General features: G+C 47.2%; 1 protein-coding gene across 1 annotated transcript in view; it reads left to right on the forward strand.

Annotated features, from left to right (window-relative positions):
- CACNA1H (calcium channel, voltage-dependent, T type, alpha 1H subunit) overlaps window positions 1–17,168 on the forward strand; it is a gene marked incomplete at its 3' end in the record, with an annotated part of 121,074 nt that overhangs the window by 81,000 nt on the left and 22,906 nt on the right. Inside the window, exons 14-24 of the mRNA XM_009078739.1 lie at window positions 421–629; window positions 2,306–2,740; window positions 3,380–3,480; window positions 3,865–3,988; window positions 4,103–4,171; window positions 4,281–4,465; window positions 6,542–6,668; window positions 7,203–7,328; window positions 7,856–7,945; window positions 8,720–8,933; window positions 16,645–16,796. Of these exons, the coding sequence (XP_009076987.1) occupies window positions 421–629; window positions 2,306–2,740; window positions 3,380–3,480; window positions 3,865–3,988; window positions 4,103–4,171; window positions 4,281–4,465; window positions 6,542–6,668; window positions 7,203–7,328; window positions 7,856–7,945; window positions 8,720–8,933; window positions 16,645–16,796 (1,832 nt within the window). The remainder of the gene's footprint in view (window positions 1–420; window positions 630–2,305; window positions 2,741–3,379; window positions 3,481–3,864; window positions 3,989–4,102; window positions 4,172–4,280; window positions 4,466–6,541; window positions 6,669–7,202; window positions 7,329–7,855; window positions 7,946–8,719; window positions 8,934–16,644; window positions 16,797–17,168) is intronic.

Below are 17,168 nucleotides of genomic sequence, written 5' to 3' on the forward strand. Positions count from 1 at the left end.
TCCCCAGAATTCTCTCCCAGTCCTCAAAACTGTAACTCCAATCTAAATGCCAAGAAACAGCAAGGTGAAAGAAGCTTCCTGGAAGTGTTCAAGGCCAAGTTGGATGAGGCCTGGAACAGCATGATGTAGTGGGTGCCATCCCTGCCCATTGCATGGGGTGGGCCTAGATGATCTTTAAGGTCCCTTCCAAGCCAAACCATTCTGTAATTCCATGATGAGGGCAGTGAATCCTGAATCTAGGCAGGGCTGAAGGCCTCTCAAAAGGTTGTGACATTTGCCTTATACCTTCCAACATGCTGAGGGTGATCTCATTGCCCACAACATCAGAGTTCCTGAAAGATCCAAGAAGTAATGTCTATTTGGAAGATTGATCTCTGTAGCTGAGCATTCACCTCATGTTCTCTCTCGCCTTCTCTCCAGAGATGAAGATGTACTCCCTTGCTGTCACCCCCAATGGACACCTGGAGGGCAGGGGCAGCATGCCACCTCCCATCATCATGCGCACCGCGGCCACCCCAATGCCCACACCAAAGTGCTCCCCACACATGGACTCAGTGCACACCTTTGTGGACTCCAGGAGAGGGAGCAATGCTTCTCTAGACCCCACAAACTACGATCAGAAGTCCTTGGTAGGTACCTATTGCAAACCACTCTCCCTCAGTGCCTAAAGGGACACAGATGATGTGTGTGTGTGTGACACACACTGCTGGAAAATAAAAGGAGGATGATAGAGGTGAAAAATTTGTGGAAGGGCAGGAGAAGCACCAAGTCAAGAGGGAGAAATGAATGGGAGTACTAGGCTGGAGCAGGACAATGACATCCTAATAGTCAAGGGCATAGAGTCTCTCAAGAGGGGAGACAGCGATGTACCAGGATTCAGTGTTTTCCTGGCAGTCCATGCCAAGCCACCTCACTGGAGAGACATAACCTGAGACAAGTCATAAGTTCATGCAGTTATCCCAACAACCCCCTCCAAGGAGGTGCAGGCATCCTTTGCCAACCACACTGGCCATTTGTAGTGTCTTGGAGAAGCTGCCAAGTGTCCCTGTGAGGATGAGGTCTGTTCCCCTCCTCAGTGTTTTAGGGTTGCATCTTGAATTTATGTTGTGTCAGGGGGAATGAAGCATTTGTCCTTCCCAGCTCAGCAGCTGAGCTCCAGTTACAGTACAGCAGCCCTGTTGGAGGGGAAATAGAGGGAACAAGGAACGAGCTGACGGATTGCCACCAGGCACAGCTCATGGAGCAGAGATCTGGCTGGAGCTTGCTGCTTTGGCAGCTGGCTGTGTTTTGCCTGCAGCAGGGGAGCAGGAGAGCAGCTCTGTGTAAACAAGGGGCAGAGTTAATAGACAAAGTGGATTTCTGCTGCCACTTATCTATCCCATTCCTCTGCTCTGTAACTGCAATATCATGTTCAAATCAAGGCAGCAGACCGTGAAGGCACTTCACGCAGAGGCAGAGCCACTATCCCCTTTGGTAAGCTGCTTAGTCAACGTAATGCTTTTGAAAAGAAAATAGAGATGACTGTTGTTTGCCTTGGGCTTTCATGGGATTGTGAGTTGCTGGAGAGGGTTGTGCATCATTTGAATCCTTTCTCAGAGAGCACGTCAGTGCTACCAGCCAAAGGCAGATGAAGCAGTCAGGGGAGAGCTGGCCAGCACTGAGGAGGAGGAGGAAGGCAATTTGCCTTGATTTGTGCTGGGAGGAAGCCATGGAGGGAAAAGGAGTTTTCCTTCTGGCTTTTCTGCCCTTACCTTAAGTGCTCCCATCCTGGCAATTATGTACCTGCCAAAGTGCACTGACACACATTGATTGGTGCCAGAAATTTGCTGTAAGAGAAACATGCATTCCATTTCCTGACACAATAAATTCAAGAGAAAGTATTGGAAATAGGGGCACAGTTCCCAGCAGACACTCGAGTGACTCAGGTGTCACAGCCCCTTTGAAAGGCAAGGGAGTTGTGGGCTGAAACCTCTTGAACATGAGGAAAGAAAATGCCACTTGAGCAATAGAGCTGTTGGGTTTGGTTTTCCTGCACAGCTGCTGTTGGCAGGACAGTGGGAGGTCACACAGCACAGAGGATTGGTAGCCGTGCTACATGTGTAGTGCAGGAGTACGTTCAGTGTGGGCTCAGCTGGTGCTTGGCTCTCGACTCAAGCCATTGGTATGATGGAATCAGAGCACTGAAGAAAGCTGGTAGGGGAAGACATGACTTAACAACAAGAAGGATCTTCCAATCTGGGCAAAATGCCATATCCTTTAGCTTCCTCTTGCAAACAAACCCTCCAATGTCTTTCTTCTCTCCCAGTCCAGCCTCCGCAGTTCCCCTTGCGCCAACTGGGGCACCAGCAGCAACTGGGGCAGCCGACGCTCGAGCTGGAACAGCCTGGGCAGAGCCCCCAGCCTCAAGAAGAAGAACCAGTCAGGAGAACGAGAATCTTTGCTCTCTGGGGAGGGGAAAGGCAGCACAGATGATGACTCTGATGACGCCAAGTCCAGCACGGTCAGTCGGCCCTCGCTGCACCGCCGGGCAGAGTCCCTGGACTACCGCAGCTCCCTGGAGCTGCCCGAGCTGCTGCAGCTGCCCAGCGTGCGCCACTCACTCAGCGTCAGCCCCGTGGCTGTGCTGCCTGCTGAGTACCAGGACTGCAATGGCAAGATGGTGCACGTCCCCAGCGAGTTCTTCCTGCGTGTCGACGGGCACAAGGAGGATGCCATGGACTATGAGGATGACATGGAAGATGTGAGTTGAGGGGGAAGTTGGGTGCTCGTGTTTAAGTGGCTTTTCCATTACCAAGAAGGCTGATTAGCCAGTCCTGTTAATGAGCCTTCACTTCCTAAAAGGTTTTCTTTTTTAGCTACTGGGTTGGGCTGTTCCGTGGCAGTGGTTTCCCGCGAAGTAAAACTGCAAGAGGATGTGTGCGCATTTGCCTCAGTTTTGAACTGATTAATATTGTCCCACTGGCCCAGGATGCCTCCAAAAATGAGCTGTAGGCACAATGACTAGCTAATGTCTTTACTCACAAGAGCAGTTTGGAATCCCAGTCTTAAAAGTCTAGAATGTTTTCTACTTAACTTTTTGATTGTTCAAGGCCTTTTTGGTTTTGACACAACTTTGGGTCTCAAAATGAATGACACCTTCCTCAAAGTCTTGCTTTGTCATGTTCATATCTCACTCTACAGTACTCTTCCACCCCTTTCCTGCCTGTTTTGATGGACACATGTGACAATGCCTGCCACGGCTCTGTCCCAAAAGCTGTGACAGCCCACAGGCACTATGAAAAGCCATGTACTGCCCCCCACCTTTCACAAAAGAACTGTGAAAGTTGAAGAGGCAGGAAAATAAAAGAGGAAGAAAAGGTGTTTCTTCTTTTTTATCCAGAGTTACTGCTACCGGATTCGTAAAGCCCTGGAGCCCTACAAACCACGGTGGTGCAAGACTCATGAAGACTGGGCCCTCTACCTGTTTTCCCCACAGAATCGGTAAGAAATTCCTGTGAAATACCAGCCCAGCATGTTTTTGTGGTAATAGAATACTGCATTCCTAGCTAGTCTTGATAAAACTCCCTCTCTGATACAAAAACACTGAGAGTTTTAGAAATCCAGTTCTATGTGGGCAGAATTGTTTCATGGTTCACTACGTGCCTGTCTAGGTAAAAGAGTGGTTTAACCAGCATTAGTCATAACTGGTTTACACCATGTTTACTGCATTGATAGTCATGGTTGAAGCCTGTGGAGGTTCTGGCTCACCACCTGGGCTGATGCTGGTGGCACACCCACAGAAAGATTTGGGGATGTAACATTTGGGTGTGAGTCTTTTGCTGACCCAAACATGTGAAAGATTTTTTCTCTTCACCATTTCTTCAGGTTCCGAGTGATGTGCCAGAAGGTCATTGCCCACAAAATGTTTGACCACGTGGTGCTGGTCTTTATATTTCTCAACTGCATCACTATAGCACTGGAGAGACCAGATATAGACCCACTTAGCACAGTGAGTACTTGGGTCACTTTCTTCCTTGATCCACCATCCATATCTTCATCTTCTGCAAGACCCTTCAAGATAAGTTTTCTAACTTGCCTCTTTTTGTTGTTCTGTGTTTTACAGGAAAGGATATTCCTAAGTGTTTCTAATTATATCTTCACTGCAATCTTTGTGGCTGAAATGATGGTTAAGGTAATTACATCTTCATTCCGTGGCCCACAGTGAGGTCTAACAAAGACCAGAACATGACATAGTTATGATCTAGGTGAAGATTTAAATGTCTCTCTTCTCCTGGCTGTAGGTTGTAGCTCTTGGCTTTTTCTCTGGGGAGAACACTTACCTGCAGAGCAGCTGGAATGTCCTGGATGGAGTCCTGGTCTTTGTGTCTATCATTGACATCATTGTGTCTATGGCATCAGCAGGAGGAGCCAAGATCCTGGGTGTCCTTCGTGTTCTGAGACTCCTGCGGACCTTGAGACCTCTCCGGTATGTGTTGATAGATCAAAGACATTGAAAAAATGCACATGATCCATCAAGGTCTTGCTTAATAACACAAAAAACTGAAATACAATGCAAGTGGAAACCTCTTTGTGGAGGTCTAAACTAGTGAAAATGTTTGAAAACAGTGTAATGAGTTATAATTCATCTTCTCCAGCATGGAAACAAGCGCTGGAGTTTGAAGTGAGGGGTGTTATCATACTCAGGCAGTGAGTGCAGTCAATGCCTCCTCCACACTGCATTTTTATCAGTGTCTCACAAATCAGTCTGGCTGCTTCTTAAACTGCACAACCTCACAGACATTCCCAGCAAAGAGGTGGCATTGGCTGGGAGAGAATTTGCAATTGAACAGGTGCTGACAACAATTTGATAAGCTCCAGTATCTTTACCTGCTCTCTCGTGCCTGCTAACATCCCTGCAAAACAATTCTTCCCTCAGCTAGGGGAGGGTGGAAAGCTTTCAGTATTGGAGAAAAGGAATAAAGAGAATTTGTATTTTGGTTATGATTGTATAACAAAGAGTGTTGATGTTTGTGGAGGGTTTATCAGCTCACAGCTCCTGTTCTATTTCCATCCTGCTTGGCAAGAAACACAAGCCTTTTTGTCCTGAAATTTCAAGGGAAATGATAGTCACCTCCAGAAACCTATAAGCTTTCTGGTACAAAGCCTTGCTTGTGAGAATGATAGGAAGAGGCAATCTTTTAGGCCCATAACCACAAGAACAACAGCTATTTGCTGCTCTGTATTTCCTTAGTAACAAGTATATTGGTGTTTCTGTCTCCTCTCTTGCTCCCACACTCTGTTCTGCTGGTAGCACCAGGGTCTCCTTGCAGTGCTGGTTCACCAGGAGCCACTTTGAGTCACTCTGAACAAGCCTTAGCCTGGCAGCACCTCAAGGCAGCTGTCTGACCCACATAAAACTAGGACCAGAATTCAGGGCATAGGTAGTTCATAAGCTAAGGTAAGGGGAAAAGAGGGAATTGGTCTTTGAGAATAACTAGGCCAGGTCCTATGAATAGAAAGGAATTCATCACCTCTCACAATGGCTTCACTTAGCACAGCCTCTCCTAGGATTACTCCAGGGACCATTCCTAACACTTTGAGGTGCAGTTCAAACTCCACATGATTTATCTCAAACAAGACCCTATGGAAACACTTTGTCCCTGCAGCACACAGGTCTCCTCTTTTCTCTACACTTGGCAGGCATGAGGGCATTATTAGCTGTGCAGGCTCTAACTACCTGCAAGGACTCACCCTCTCCCCTCTAAAGACCCTTCCAAAAAACAGCTTTGATGTTCTTCAGTCAAAACTCCCAACTTCCCCCTCCCAGAAAAGTTTACTTTGGTTAGTGTGCAAGCACATTTTTCAGACACCCATGGGAGAGCCATTTTCCAGGCACTCATACAGGAAAGCAACACATTTGTTCTCCAAAATACCCAAAACTTGCTTCAGAGCACACCAGGACTCTCACAGCAAGCTGCTCTGTAAGGGGATGACCCTTTGGCTGTGGAGCTGTTGATCACAGGTTTCTGTTAGCTAAGAGTCAGTTCAGGAGCTAATTAGGAAACAAATTGGAATTGCTTTGTTTGAAAAGTTGTCATGAGGCCCAGGCCAGCAGGGCAGGTGAGCACATGCACCTGTAGAAACAGCACAAGACATGCTCTCCAGTATCACTGCGAAGTTGTCACACATGTTGTGTGAGGAAGGAGGTTCCTGCCTGGTGTATGTCCCTCTGCTTGGATCAAAGCCCTTGGAGGGATCACCTCTCTGGTCTGAGGTATAAATAGCCCTGTAGCAGGAACTCTGTGCTATTCTCCCCATAGTCTTCCCTCCTCACTGTGACCAGCAATAGCCCAACAAGCTGCTGACACTGTTTTAATTCCCTCTGATGTGACTGTGAATGTTCTAATTGTCCAATTAAGTCACTAACTGTCTCTGAACACTGCCTGAAGGTAGAAGAGGGTTGTGTCAGCTTCACTGCAGCCCAGGGAAGAGGAAAAGCAACTGTTTAATAACAGGGCATGAATAAAAATTAAAAGCTTCATTGTCTTGTCATTTTTTCCAGAGTCATCAGCAGAGCCCCAGGTCTGAAGCTGGTGGTGGAAACCTTGATCTCCTCCTTGAGACCTATTGGGAACATTGTTCTCATCTGCTGTGCTTTCTTCATTATCTTTGGGATTTTAGGAGTCCAGGTAGAGTATTTCCCTCACCACAGCCATCTGTAAGTGATAGCTGCAAAACAGAAGCTGTTTCTCTCACCCTGTGGTGTTAAGGTGGAAGTAATGAGCTGAAATCTCTCCAAAGGAAGGTTTGGGTTAGGTGTTAGGAAAGAAGAGCCAGGCTCTAGGAGAAATGCTCCAGGGTGGGATTAACATCTGCTCACTGGGGGGTTCTTAGGATGAGAGAGCAGAGCTCTCTGATGAACAATACAGCACCAGCTAAGCCTGCCTGAGGGTTGGGGATGGGGAAGACAAATTCCCAAGATCCCTCCCAGCTCTGTGTGCTAGGATGTACAAAATATCTCTTCCTCAGTGGGAGATTGCCATTGTCGAAGCAAGACAGGACTGGCCTGCAGGATCATCCTCCTTCTGTGTCAGGACCTGAGTTTTCACTAGGGGAGTTCTCCTGCCATGTGCCTCTCAGGAGAAGAGAGAGAAATCAGGAGGCAGACTCTTCAAAGCTGTTTATTTTTGGTTTTTTCCTCTTCTTGTGCTTCTCAAATGCAGCTTTTTAAAGGCAAGTTCTACTACTGTGATGGTCCTGATGTCAAAAACATCACCACGAAGACTGACTGCACCAATGCTCACTACAGATGGGTCCGGAGGAAGTACAACTTCGACAATTTGGGACAGGTAAAGTCCTCATTTCAGGGATTTCTGTGCCAGGTTTTAATTGAGGAGGGTGTGGAACTTTGCATGAATGACGTCAATATTCATCAGTGTTAGGCTGATGGTTGGAGACAATGATCTTGGAAGTCTTTTCCACCCTAGATGATTCTATGAGAAACAACCCTAACTGGCTAAAAAATGGATCAGGTCACCTCTTGATTTCTTGGAGAGAGACTTGATAGAGTTGTACACTTCCTTTTTTGTGCCAGCCTGCAGTATTGATGTTTAATTATGCTTTGGTGACCCGAAAGCCTGATGTGTCTGAGCAGCAGTCAGCCTAAGTGCAAGGGAAAAGGAGCATTAACCACCTGTTCACTCACTTTTAAGCCAGATATGGAAATAAGTAAAAGTAAGCCAGAATCTGTAGCATATCTTCCCCCAACTCCAAGCCAGGTGATGTGTGGGTTGGTTTTGCTGAGCATTGTCTGCGTTTTGTTTCTTTTCTGGGGACTAAAATGCAAGATCAGTCTCTTCTGTCTGTTTTCTTACAGGCCCTCATGTCCCTGTTTGTCCTGTCCTCCAAGGATGGTTGGGTGAACATCATGTATGATGGGTTGGATGCTGTGGGCATTGACCAACAGGTATGTGTCCTGCAGAGTCCAGGTGTGTTGCTCTCCAAAGTCTCATGCCTGGGTGACTCTGGTGGTTTTGAAGTCCCAGGAAGGAGCAGAGCTGTAGGCACTTTGAGGTCCTGACTGTCCAGTTTGCTGCCAAGGCTCTCCATTTGCCACTGAGTAGCTTTTACAGTGATTGTGCCCCATCTAGTACAAACAAGCACTGATAGGGTTTTTCATTAGAATGACGGTACTTGAGGAGGGTCATCACAAGAGACAGGAAGCAACCAGGAATGTTGTGAAGGAGACATTCAGTTTGTGTGTTATGTGGCATTTGCAAAGGAAAATCAAGAGTCTCCATGAGTAGTACCTCATCATAGCTACAGCAACACTGTGTACTTAATTTTCTCCCACTTCTGAAGATCTCATAACAACTGAGAAGCATTAACCATGAGCTCACATATCCAAAAAAAAATTCTGGAGCCTATCTTCAGCTAAAATGATCTCACAGGTGGGATGATGCACAGCCACTGAGATTTATCTTAAGCTGGAAGAACTAAATGCCAAACTAATTAAATCCTGTAAGGCAACTTAGGGTGGGTTTCACACTAGATGTAAAATTCTAGTTGGTGAGAAGGTAAATGAGAGGAAATTGTTTTGGGAAAACTCTCCTCCCAGCCCTCTCCTCCTCCCCACACAATGTACTGTGCTGTCTTGTTACTACAGAGAGCCCAATATCCTGACTTAAACACACCTTGTCTATGCCACTTCTCTCTTGTTCTTAATTCCCCACCTCACCAGCCCATCCAGAACCATAACCCCTGGATGCTTCTCTACTTCATCTCCTTCCTGCTCATCGTCAGCTTCTTCGTGCTCAACATGTTTGTGGGGGTGGTGGTGGAGAACTTCCACAAGTGCCGGCAGCACCAGGAGGCGGAGGAGGCTCGGCGCCGGGAGGAGAAGCGGCTCAGACGCTTGGAGAAAAAGCGCAGGAGTAAGGAGATGTACCTGTCTGGTCGGTAGACTGCGTTACAAACCAAATCTTTCTGAGCCCTGCCTGCTCCCAAAGCAAGACTTTCATTTTCCTTTGGTTTTGTTTCCATTGGATTCAAGAGGTTGTTTTGTTTCATTACCTCTTTGGCGGTACCTTAAGTCTTGGGGTTGACAGCACTCCAGAATTGTCCTCAACGAGCCTGATGGAAAGCATTGCCTGTTTCCCTGGCTGGGGAGAAAATTCTCCTCCAGCAGAGTCGTCTGTCACACTCTGCAAGGCCAAGGTGTCCCAAGCACTGAGTGAGAGCACAGTGTGACTGAGGGACACAGGGAGTAAACAGCTGCAATGCTTCCATGGAGGCCAGTCCAAAGGTTGCCCTGTGGCTTAACGTGCCGCTTGCATCTGAGGATGGTGGTGGTGGTGGTTTGATTTACGGATTCTTTTCTTAGACCAAATAATTGTGATGCTTTTTTGAGTCGTAGAGCATGGCCCTGCATGCCACAGACATGCTGCATGAGGGCATGAACAAACCCAGAGCCCTGGGGAGAGGAGTGGAGCCCCAGGATGGGGCTGCCCAGAGAATTCTTCTCTGGGAGATGTCCATTACAAGAGATGCTTGGCCCATCACAGGCTGGGGTGGCCCTTCTCTGAGCAATGTGCTGGGACTCGCTTTGTCCTTGCAAACAGTCTACATGGCAACACTGGCCTGATGCAAGGCCTTTAGGGTGCAACAAAAGGCCTTTAGCCAAAATCTGCTTCTCAGTGGATCTAGTAGGGACCATCAAATGAGACCACAAAAACACCTGAGTTTGTGCTCCTTTCCTGACCTAAACCTGTATTAATTCTCACCTGCACTGCTCCTTGGCAGGCTCCACCCGGGACAAGCTGCCTATAGCATCTGATGGATATGCCAAAGAAAACTGCCAGCAAACCAGCCACACCAACTTCCCAGAAGTTTTAGTGCTCAGGGATAGCCTGCATTAGACACTGGCAAGTCAGAGAACATACCCACTGTGATCAAAGATGAGCTTAGACTGGGATGAAGCTGGAATGCTTCAGGCCTTGCTTACAGCAGCAGTGCTGTGGCTCTTTGCCTGGCTGTGTAATCTCCTGAAAGGACCTAATATTGTGACAAATGGCTAGTTGTCTCCCAAACATCAAGCCATAGGTATCCAGTTTCAGCTGGGAAAATAGTCTTTAGCCCGACTCTAAGGACACAGCAGGCACAGGCTTTTCTAGGAGAAACCCCATCCAATCCCCTCCATCCCATCCAGGCTTGAGGCAGGCAGCTGTATTCCTCACAGCTCCTCTCCTGCTCTTGTGGTCCTCTTTATTACAGCCATGGGAGACCTCAGCACTAAATGTCTGCACCATGTTCTCCACGGGGCCTTAATGACAGGCTGACCTGACACCACGGTGAAGGCCAAGTCATTTCATAGTTGTGAGTTAAATAGCTGGGTTCAAATGAAGTCTAGATCAAACTAGCCAGCTGCAAACAGACACTGAATCTCTTCAGAGATTTATTAAAGTTCAAATTCAATTTCTCTCCTCTTTTCCCGTTTAGGTTTTTGAAGTTTGAGGGTGGAAATCCTGAAGGCATTGTTCCCAGCACAGTAAGGGCAGTCGGTTGAAGGCTTTCAGAGGTCCTTCTGCTTGTGCAGCATTTCTCAATGTGCCCCAATGTGCTGACCCAAGAAGACATTCAGATAAACTCTAAGTTTATATGCAAAACCAAAAAAATTAACCAAAAGCTTGTATATAAAGGACACTCAGCATCCTTAGAGAGAATAGACTGGGGCACAGGTAAGGAGGGACAGCATAGCCACAGCCAGTTGCTGTTCCTGATTACTAAGTAAATCTTCCCACAAGCCTGGCTGCAACTTGCTGTTTAAACACAAGAAGAGCCAGTCCCTGTCAGAATGATGGACACTGTGACATTGACCCTCTTTATCCAGCTATCTCCAAGGATAGACTCAAGGAGATATTTCAGACTGCAGACCCAGGCATTGCACAGAGGAGGGTTGTAACATTTCACTGAGAGCACACAGGGAGGAGGACAGCTTTCTGGAAGGTGATCAAGTCAATACAGCAACTGAGAGGCTAAGCATTTGGCCATGTGCTGGGTTTCCAGAAGGTTCCCTCAGATTGTCTTGGCTCTACCTGCCTCTGTTCAGCATGGACAGCTTGGCATCCAAATTTGAGTTGTTAACAAGGTGAAAATCAAATATCTGATACTCATTTTGGGAGATTGCTATTTCCATCTTAATGGAGCTTTTCATTTCAATGGGAGGAGTTTTCACCTCCTGGGTAATTGAGAAGATGATGGATTTGATGAAAAAACATGGCAGACTCAGAAAGATGTGAGCTGTGGTTGGTGCTGTGTGGCAGAGTCTGTGTGAGGAGTGTGTGGATGCAGGTGTGGGATGCTGCACGGTGATGGTGAGCTGGCCAACTTCCACATGTCCCAGGGCTCTGTGTGTCACCCTACGGAGCAGCAGGTGAGAGCCTGGTCACCACGGGGCAGGATGGGCACAGGAGACCAGTGGAGGAGCAAGGAACCTACGTGGGAAGCCTGACAGAGAGCCCTGCTTTTATTTCAGTTACCATTCCTAGCCTTTGGCTTGAAGAGACCATAAGGGGAGGAAGAATTAGGGCTGTAAGATCCAGCATAGGTAACAGATGTACTGTCTGAGCAACACTTGTCCATCTGGGCTTGCTGTCTGCCTGGCACCATGTCTCTGTGTCCTGTCTCCTGTCTGTAATGTCCCCTGTGTGCCTCTGTGAATTGAGGACTGTGGCATCTGTCCAAACCTGCACACACAGAAATGCACCACAGAGCCATGGCAGGTTTGGGCTCAGGCCTGGGAATGGGTTAAACCTCAGCTTAGCAGTGCCTGAATGGTCCCATCCAAGCAGGTCCTAGGTACAAATCCCAGGCTCTGCAGGCTGGATCCAGGATTCGGAGCAGGAGGATTGCTCCATGGAGGACACAGCTCCTTCATCAGACCCCATGCAGGTGGGATGGGAGTCCTCATGTGTCTGGTTTGGGGGTACTTTTCAGGCCTCTCAGGAGCCCAGTAGGAAGGTCCTGCTCAGCCCACAATTCTGCTGTCAGACACCACCTCAAACCTTTCCAAAACCTTTCTTCTTTCCCATCTGAGAACCACTGTCCTGATGGGACTGGGACAGGGTGACAGCAGGTCAACTCTGCTCATAGGGGAAGAAAGGGCAGAGGGTTGAGTACACTGGAGAAATGCGTTTGATGTGGTTTTAAAGGCAGAACAGCACAGTAAACTTTTTCATGTGAAGGTAAAAATTCGAGATAAACTAGCATATTTTAGTGACACAGTCACTGCCTTCATCTACTATATCTACTGTGTGGATAAGTGTAGTGTAATTTAACAATCCTGCTGCTCCCAACCTTTTAATGAGCTTCTCAGAAGACAGATCAAAACCAGCCTCCCCAGATTGAAATTTTTGATTAAGAACACATGGATCAGCTTGATCTCCTCTGCTCTCAGGATACAGGGCCAAATCCAGCCCTCCTGTATCTGCTGTGAAGGCAACAGCCACAGTGCCAGGTCAGCTCTGAGCTTCAAAGGCTGCAGGGGGGTCTGGGTGACACTGAGTGCCTAAAGCAGAGCAGGCAATGCTGGAAAAGCTAGAAATCTTGGAATAGCAAACCAGGGAAGGCTCTGGATGGGGAGCAGAGTGTCTTTCAGTGGTGTCACCATGGCACTGGTCCCTGGGAGGACCCCAAAAACTGAGGGCTCAGACAAAGAAATGCTTTTTCCTGATTTCCACTTTTCTAGACTGGGCACAGCTGTGTTGCTCCGAGGCATTTCCCAGCAGAGCTGTGTCTGGGAGTTGTAGAAGGAAGAGGCCAGTTTTAAGACCCAGCAGAGATGCTTTTCGAAGCAGTGACTGTAAGCCTTTCTCTGGAGGGAGCAATCGTGGGCAGCACACGATGGTATTTGAGTTAATGCATCCTCTCAGTGCCTCAACCCTCCCTGTATCCAGCAGAAACATTTGAGCTGTAACTAAAATTTTGGGCATTGCATAGTGGAGTGTTTAGTGTTTCCAGCTAGGGAATTATCAAGCCATCTCCCTTGTTTTTCCAGGCAGCTGCAGGTACAGTGCTGCTCTGTGCCAAGCATGCATAAACCCATTAGGGCTTTCTGATGTTTCATGCAGAGGATTGTAATGGAGGAGCTGTAGCTGACGATTGTGATGCCAACTGAAATGCTTTTAAGCCAGGAGACAGTGCTTCATTAATTTTCTTGTCAGCAGTATCACAAGCAAAGAAGTTTAAATACTCTGCAGAGAGGTGAGCTTCAAGCATTAGCCAACATCTAGAAGTGGGAGTGAGAAAGCACTGGGAGTTTCCTTTTTTCATATGTTTGATGGTTCTCCTTTCCCTCCTGCATTTCCACTAGTTCAAACCATTAGCTAAAGGGAAGCTTGTCTGTGTGTGATGGAGAGAGACTATTTACTGAGCATGGAGTGGCAGGACAAGGGGGAATAGCTTCCCACTGACAGAGACTAGGTTTAGGTTGGATATTGGGAAGAAATTCTTCCATGTGAGGGTGCTGAGCCACTGGCACAGGTTGCCCAGAGGAGCTGTGGCTGGCCCCTCTCTGAAAGTGTTCAATGTCAGGTTGGATGGGGCTTGGAGCAGCCTGGTCTAGTGGAAGGTGAAGGGGTGGAACAAGATGGGTTTTCAGGTCCCTTCCAAGCCAAACCGTTCCATGATCCTGAGACGACAGAAATCTGCTAGTTGGCTGATTGGAGTCTCATCCCCCAAAAAACATTTCCCCAGAGAAAGCAAGGCACAGGTTCCATTATACTTCTTGTAGCTAAAGATGGATTAGATCTCTCCTGTTTGCTGTGCCCACATCCCCATGATCCACTGTCCTCCTCGTCCAGGTTCTCCTGCAGACTCCACATCTCTGGTTGAACAGGCTGTTAGAGCAATAGGTGTGTGCAGTGATCACTTAACACACAAAGTGAGGAGAATAAGGTAGTGTATTCTTACTAAGAGGTAAAAATGTGTGTCTGAAGTGAGAGGAGGCCACAGAGCCACTTGCTTTGCTGTTGACTGAGGTATAACTGTCCATAAAGAGACTGGGAATGACCCGAGCTGGGGCCTTGGAGCTCTTAAACACAGCCTGGGAGGGCTCAGAGCTGCAGAGAAGCTGTGGCTGATCTCTTACTGCTTTTGCCTTGCTGCAACCTCTCTGCCTTCATGGGATTGACTGACCCATACCAGCATCACCAAGAGCAGCTGCTGCCCTGTCCCTCCTGCACACCCCTGCTCTCTCCCAGCAGCCTGGCATGAGCAGCATCTCCTCTAATGGACATTGCATGGGTTCCTGCACTGAGCATGACACTGGTGCATGTGTTTTTACTGTCAACTTGATCCCAGACTGTCCTTGTATGTGTGTTCCCTGGAGAAGTTTCTTTTTCCTCTGGTATCCTGTCTTCAGGGATGTAATGCATCCTCAATGAGTAAGGCATTTCCTAGAGCTCCCTCATCCCACATCAAGCTAAACCTGTCCCAAGTTTTCTGAGCAAAGAGTTGACCAAGCATAGCCAGAGGTGATGGAGAGACCTCTGAGACACCTTTGTGCTACAAAACAGACCCACCTTTATGGCTGGGTGGTTTCTCCTTACTTTCTGTGCTTACAGCCCATGTAAGGAGGGAGCTGTGTTGCTGCCAGGCAGATTAGAAGGTTTTCTGTTCAGCAGCTTTACAGTGGAAAATGTCTTCTTGTGATTGTCCATATATAATTAGTTTATGAAACATAATAAACACCTGATCTTTTGCTGCACAGGGAATCAATGGCTGCATTTGGGCAGGTGAGAGGATAGTTGCAGTCTCTTTTCCTTAGGTACTGCCAACCCATCCCTGCTAATATTCTTCTGAGATCCATTAATCAACCATTAGTCATTAATAAACAGTCCCTTAATATAACATTTAACTATTAGGGGTATCCTCAGACCTCCCAACCAGCTCATTATTTGCATTCCCAAGAAGACATTTCCCCCCAAAAAAAAAAGAAAAAGCGTGTTGTAATCCTGAACACAGATGAAATCACATTGTTATGGCTTAAATAAATATTCTGCTGCAATGTTTTTATTATTATTTTTTAGCCACACTGAGCTCAGTAGCAAGGACAGCCCTGTGAGTCTGAGATGACTTGTAGGATTAAGGCACATGAAAGCAACAGGAAAATGTATTCGAAACCAACTCTGTTTGCTTTCATCTTGTTTTTCCACACCCCTTAGCAGAAAAACTATGTCTAGGTGACCCTGGTCAGAAGGAAATGCATTTCAAATGCCTCCACTGCACTTCTAACTACCAGAAAAAATAGTAGTTGAAAGAGAGCAACAGATTCTGTTATCAATTAATTTTAGGTTTTTGGATTCTAATCTGGCATCAGTTGCACCACCAAAAATAAAAACAAACCATATTTAAAGAGTCATCAGAAAGGTATTAGCAGGATGAGAGGAGTGGAAGATGTATTTCAATGGATGCTGAGTACATTTGAACTGATTTCCCCTCCTTATTTTTAAGGTGAAGCAACTGCTTTTTCCAAGCTCCTCATGCATTTCAAGCTGAATTTGCTGAAACATTTGCAAAAATCCCTCTCTGATAAGACCAAGCTCTGACTTGGTATAACCTAATGTGTCTCTTTCACTTGCAAAATCTACAGTAATGCTGCCTTGGCCTTATGTAAACTCTGAATATTTACATTTCTGAAGTTTGAAAAGAATCTGACTCCATCTGAGTGCCCACAGTCATCTTTGTGGTCACAGTCTCATTTAAGAGAGACACATGCAGAAAACACAGCTCAGTCCCAGGGTCCAAACACTCTCCTTGGAACAGCTCCAGGAACTTGGTCACATGCAGAAAATTCCCTGCTTCAAAGAGAAGAAAGGAGGAGCCATGACCAGAGGCAGAGAGAGAAATTCATGTGGTGTTTAGATGCAACCATGCCCTGAGTTTTATATATGTCGATTCCTTATGTATTTTATAAATATAAATGTATATTTATATTTCCAGAGGAGCTTGTGCTGATTTTCCTTGCAGAGCCAAGTGCTGAGCACCCTGTTCCATCACTGCTGATCTCTCATGTGCTACTAACCCTCACGCATGTGCCCTGCCACAGGCATCGCTGTGTGTCCTTCTGACCTCTAAAACACACCAAAAACCTTCTGTCACAAAAGCTGAGCTCAGGTTATGTTCTTTTCCTACATGGAACATGCCTGACAGCAGCAGGATTAGGAGTCCAGCCCGATGAGACCTGCCCTAAGCTTTGCCTCTAACCTGGAGTTGAAACTTTGCTGGGTTTGAAGCTTTGCTCTTGGCTTTGGGTCTCATTTCCATCCTGCTCCTCAGCCTGCCTGCTTTGTGACAAGAGCCCTGTTCACCCTGTTCAGTGAGGAGGTTGTCCTCGAGCCTGAGGCAGAACAGCGAGGACAGAGAGCACTTGAGAGGAGAAAGGACCTGGTTGTCTTGAGCAGGCACAAGAGGTTTGGCTCATCCTGATAACTCCACCTGGTCCTTGAAGGTGGAATAAGCCATTTCACATGGTTTGCTCGACTCAGTTCTCCAGAGGCTTTGCCCTGCGTACAGGTGTGAGTAAGATGACCCACAGGCCACGTGTGATGGCCACCAGCCCTGCAGCAGAGCCTGTGCTCATTGCCTTGCCTTTCCCTTCTCCTGCAGAAGCTCAGCGCAGACCCTACTACGCCGACTATTCCCCAGCACGGAAGTACATCCACAGCCTCTGCACCAGCCACTACCTCGACCTGTTCATCACCTTCATCATTGGGGTCAACGTCATCACCATGTCCATGGAGCACTACAACCAACCAAAGGTAAGAGCCACTCATCACTGTGCCACCTGTGAAACCAGCAGCGTGGGGGAGCACAGGGCTTGGGGACCATGCACTGTTCCCTTGGGATACCATTGTCCAGTGAGGTCCCTGCTTCTCTGGGACCATTCCCTGTTGTTTGAAAGCTTCAGCATTGCAATTCATCCAACTCTAGGCCAGCTCTTCCATTTGGGAGTCACTTGCCTCAGCCAAAACCTTGATTTCCTAGTTTTGGTTAAAAAAAACAAACAAGATAAGGCTAATGGAGAGTGACTTAAACTTTTACGAGGGAAAGACCAGTCCAAATATTTCCTCTCCTGATCCCAGACATGACTGACCCTCAAACTGTAAACCAGTCCAGAGTTTTAGAACATT

Source organism: Acanthisitta chloris, unplaced genomic scaffold (assembly GCF_000695815.1).
Source record: "Acanthisitta chloris isolate BGI_N310 unplaced genomic scaffold, ASM69581v1 scaffold497, whole genome shotgun sequence".
Lineage (NCBI taxonomy): Eukaryota > Metazoa > Chordata > Aves > Passeriformes > Acanthisittidae > Acanthisitta > Acanthisitta chloris.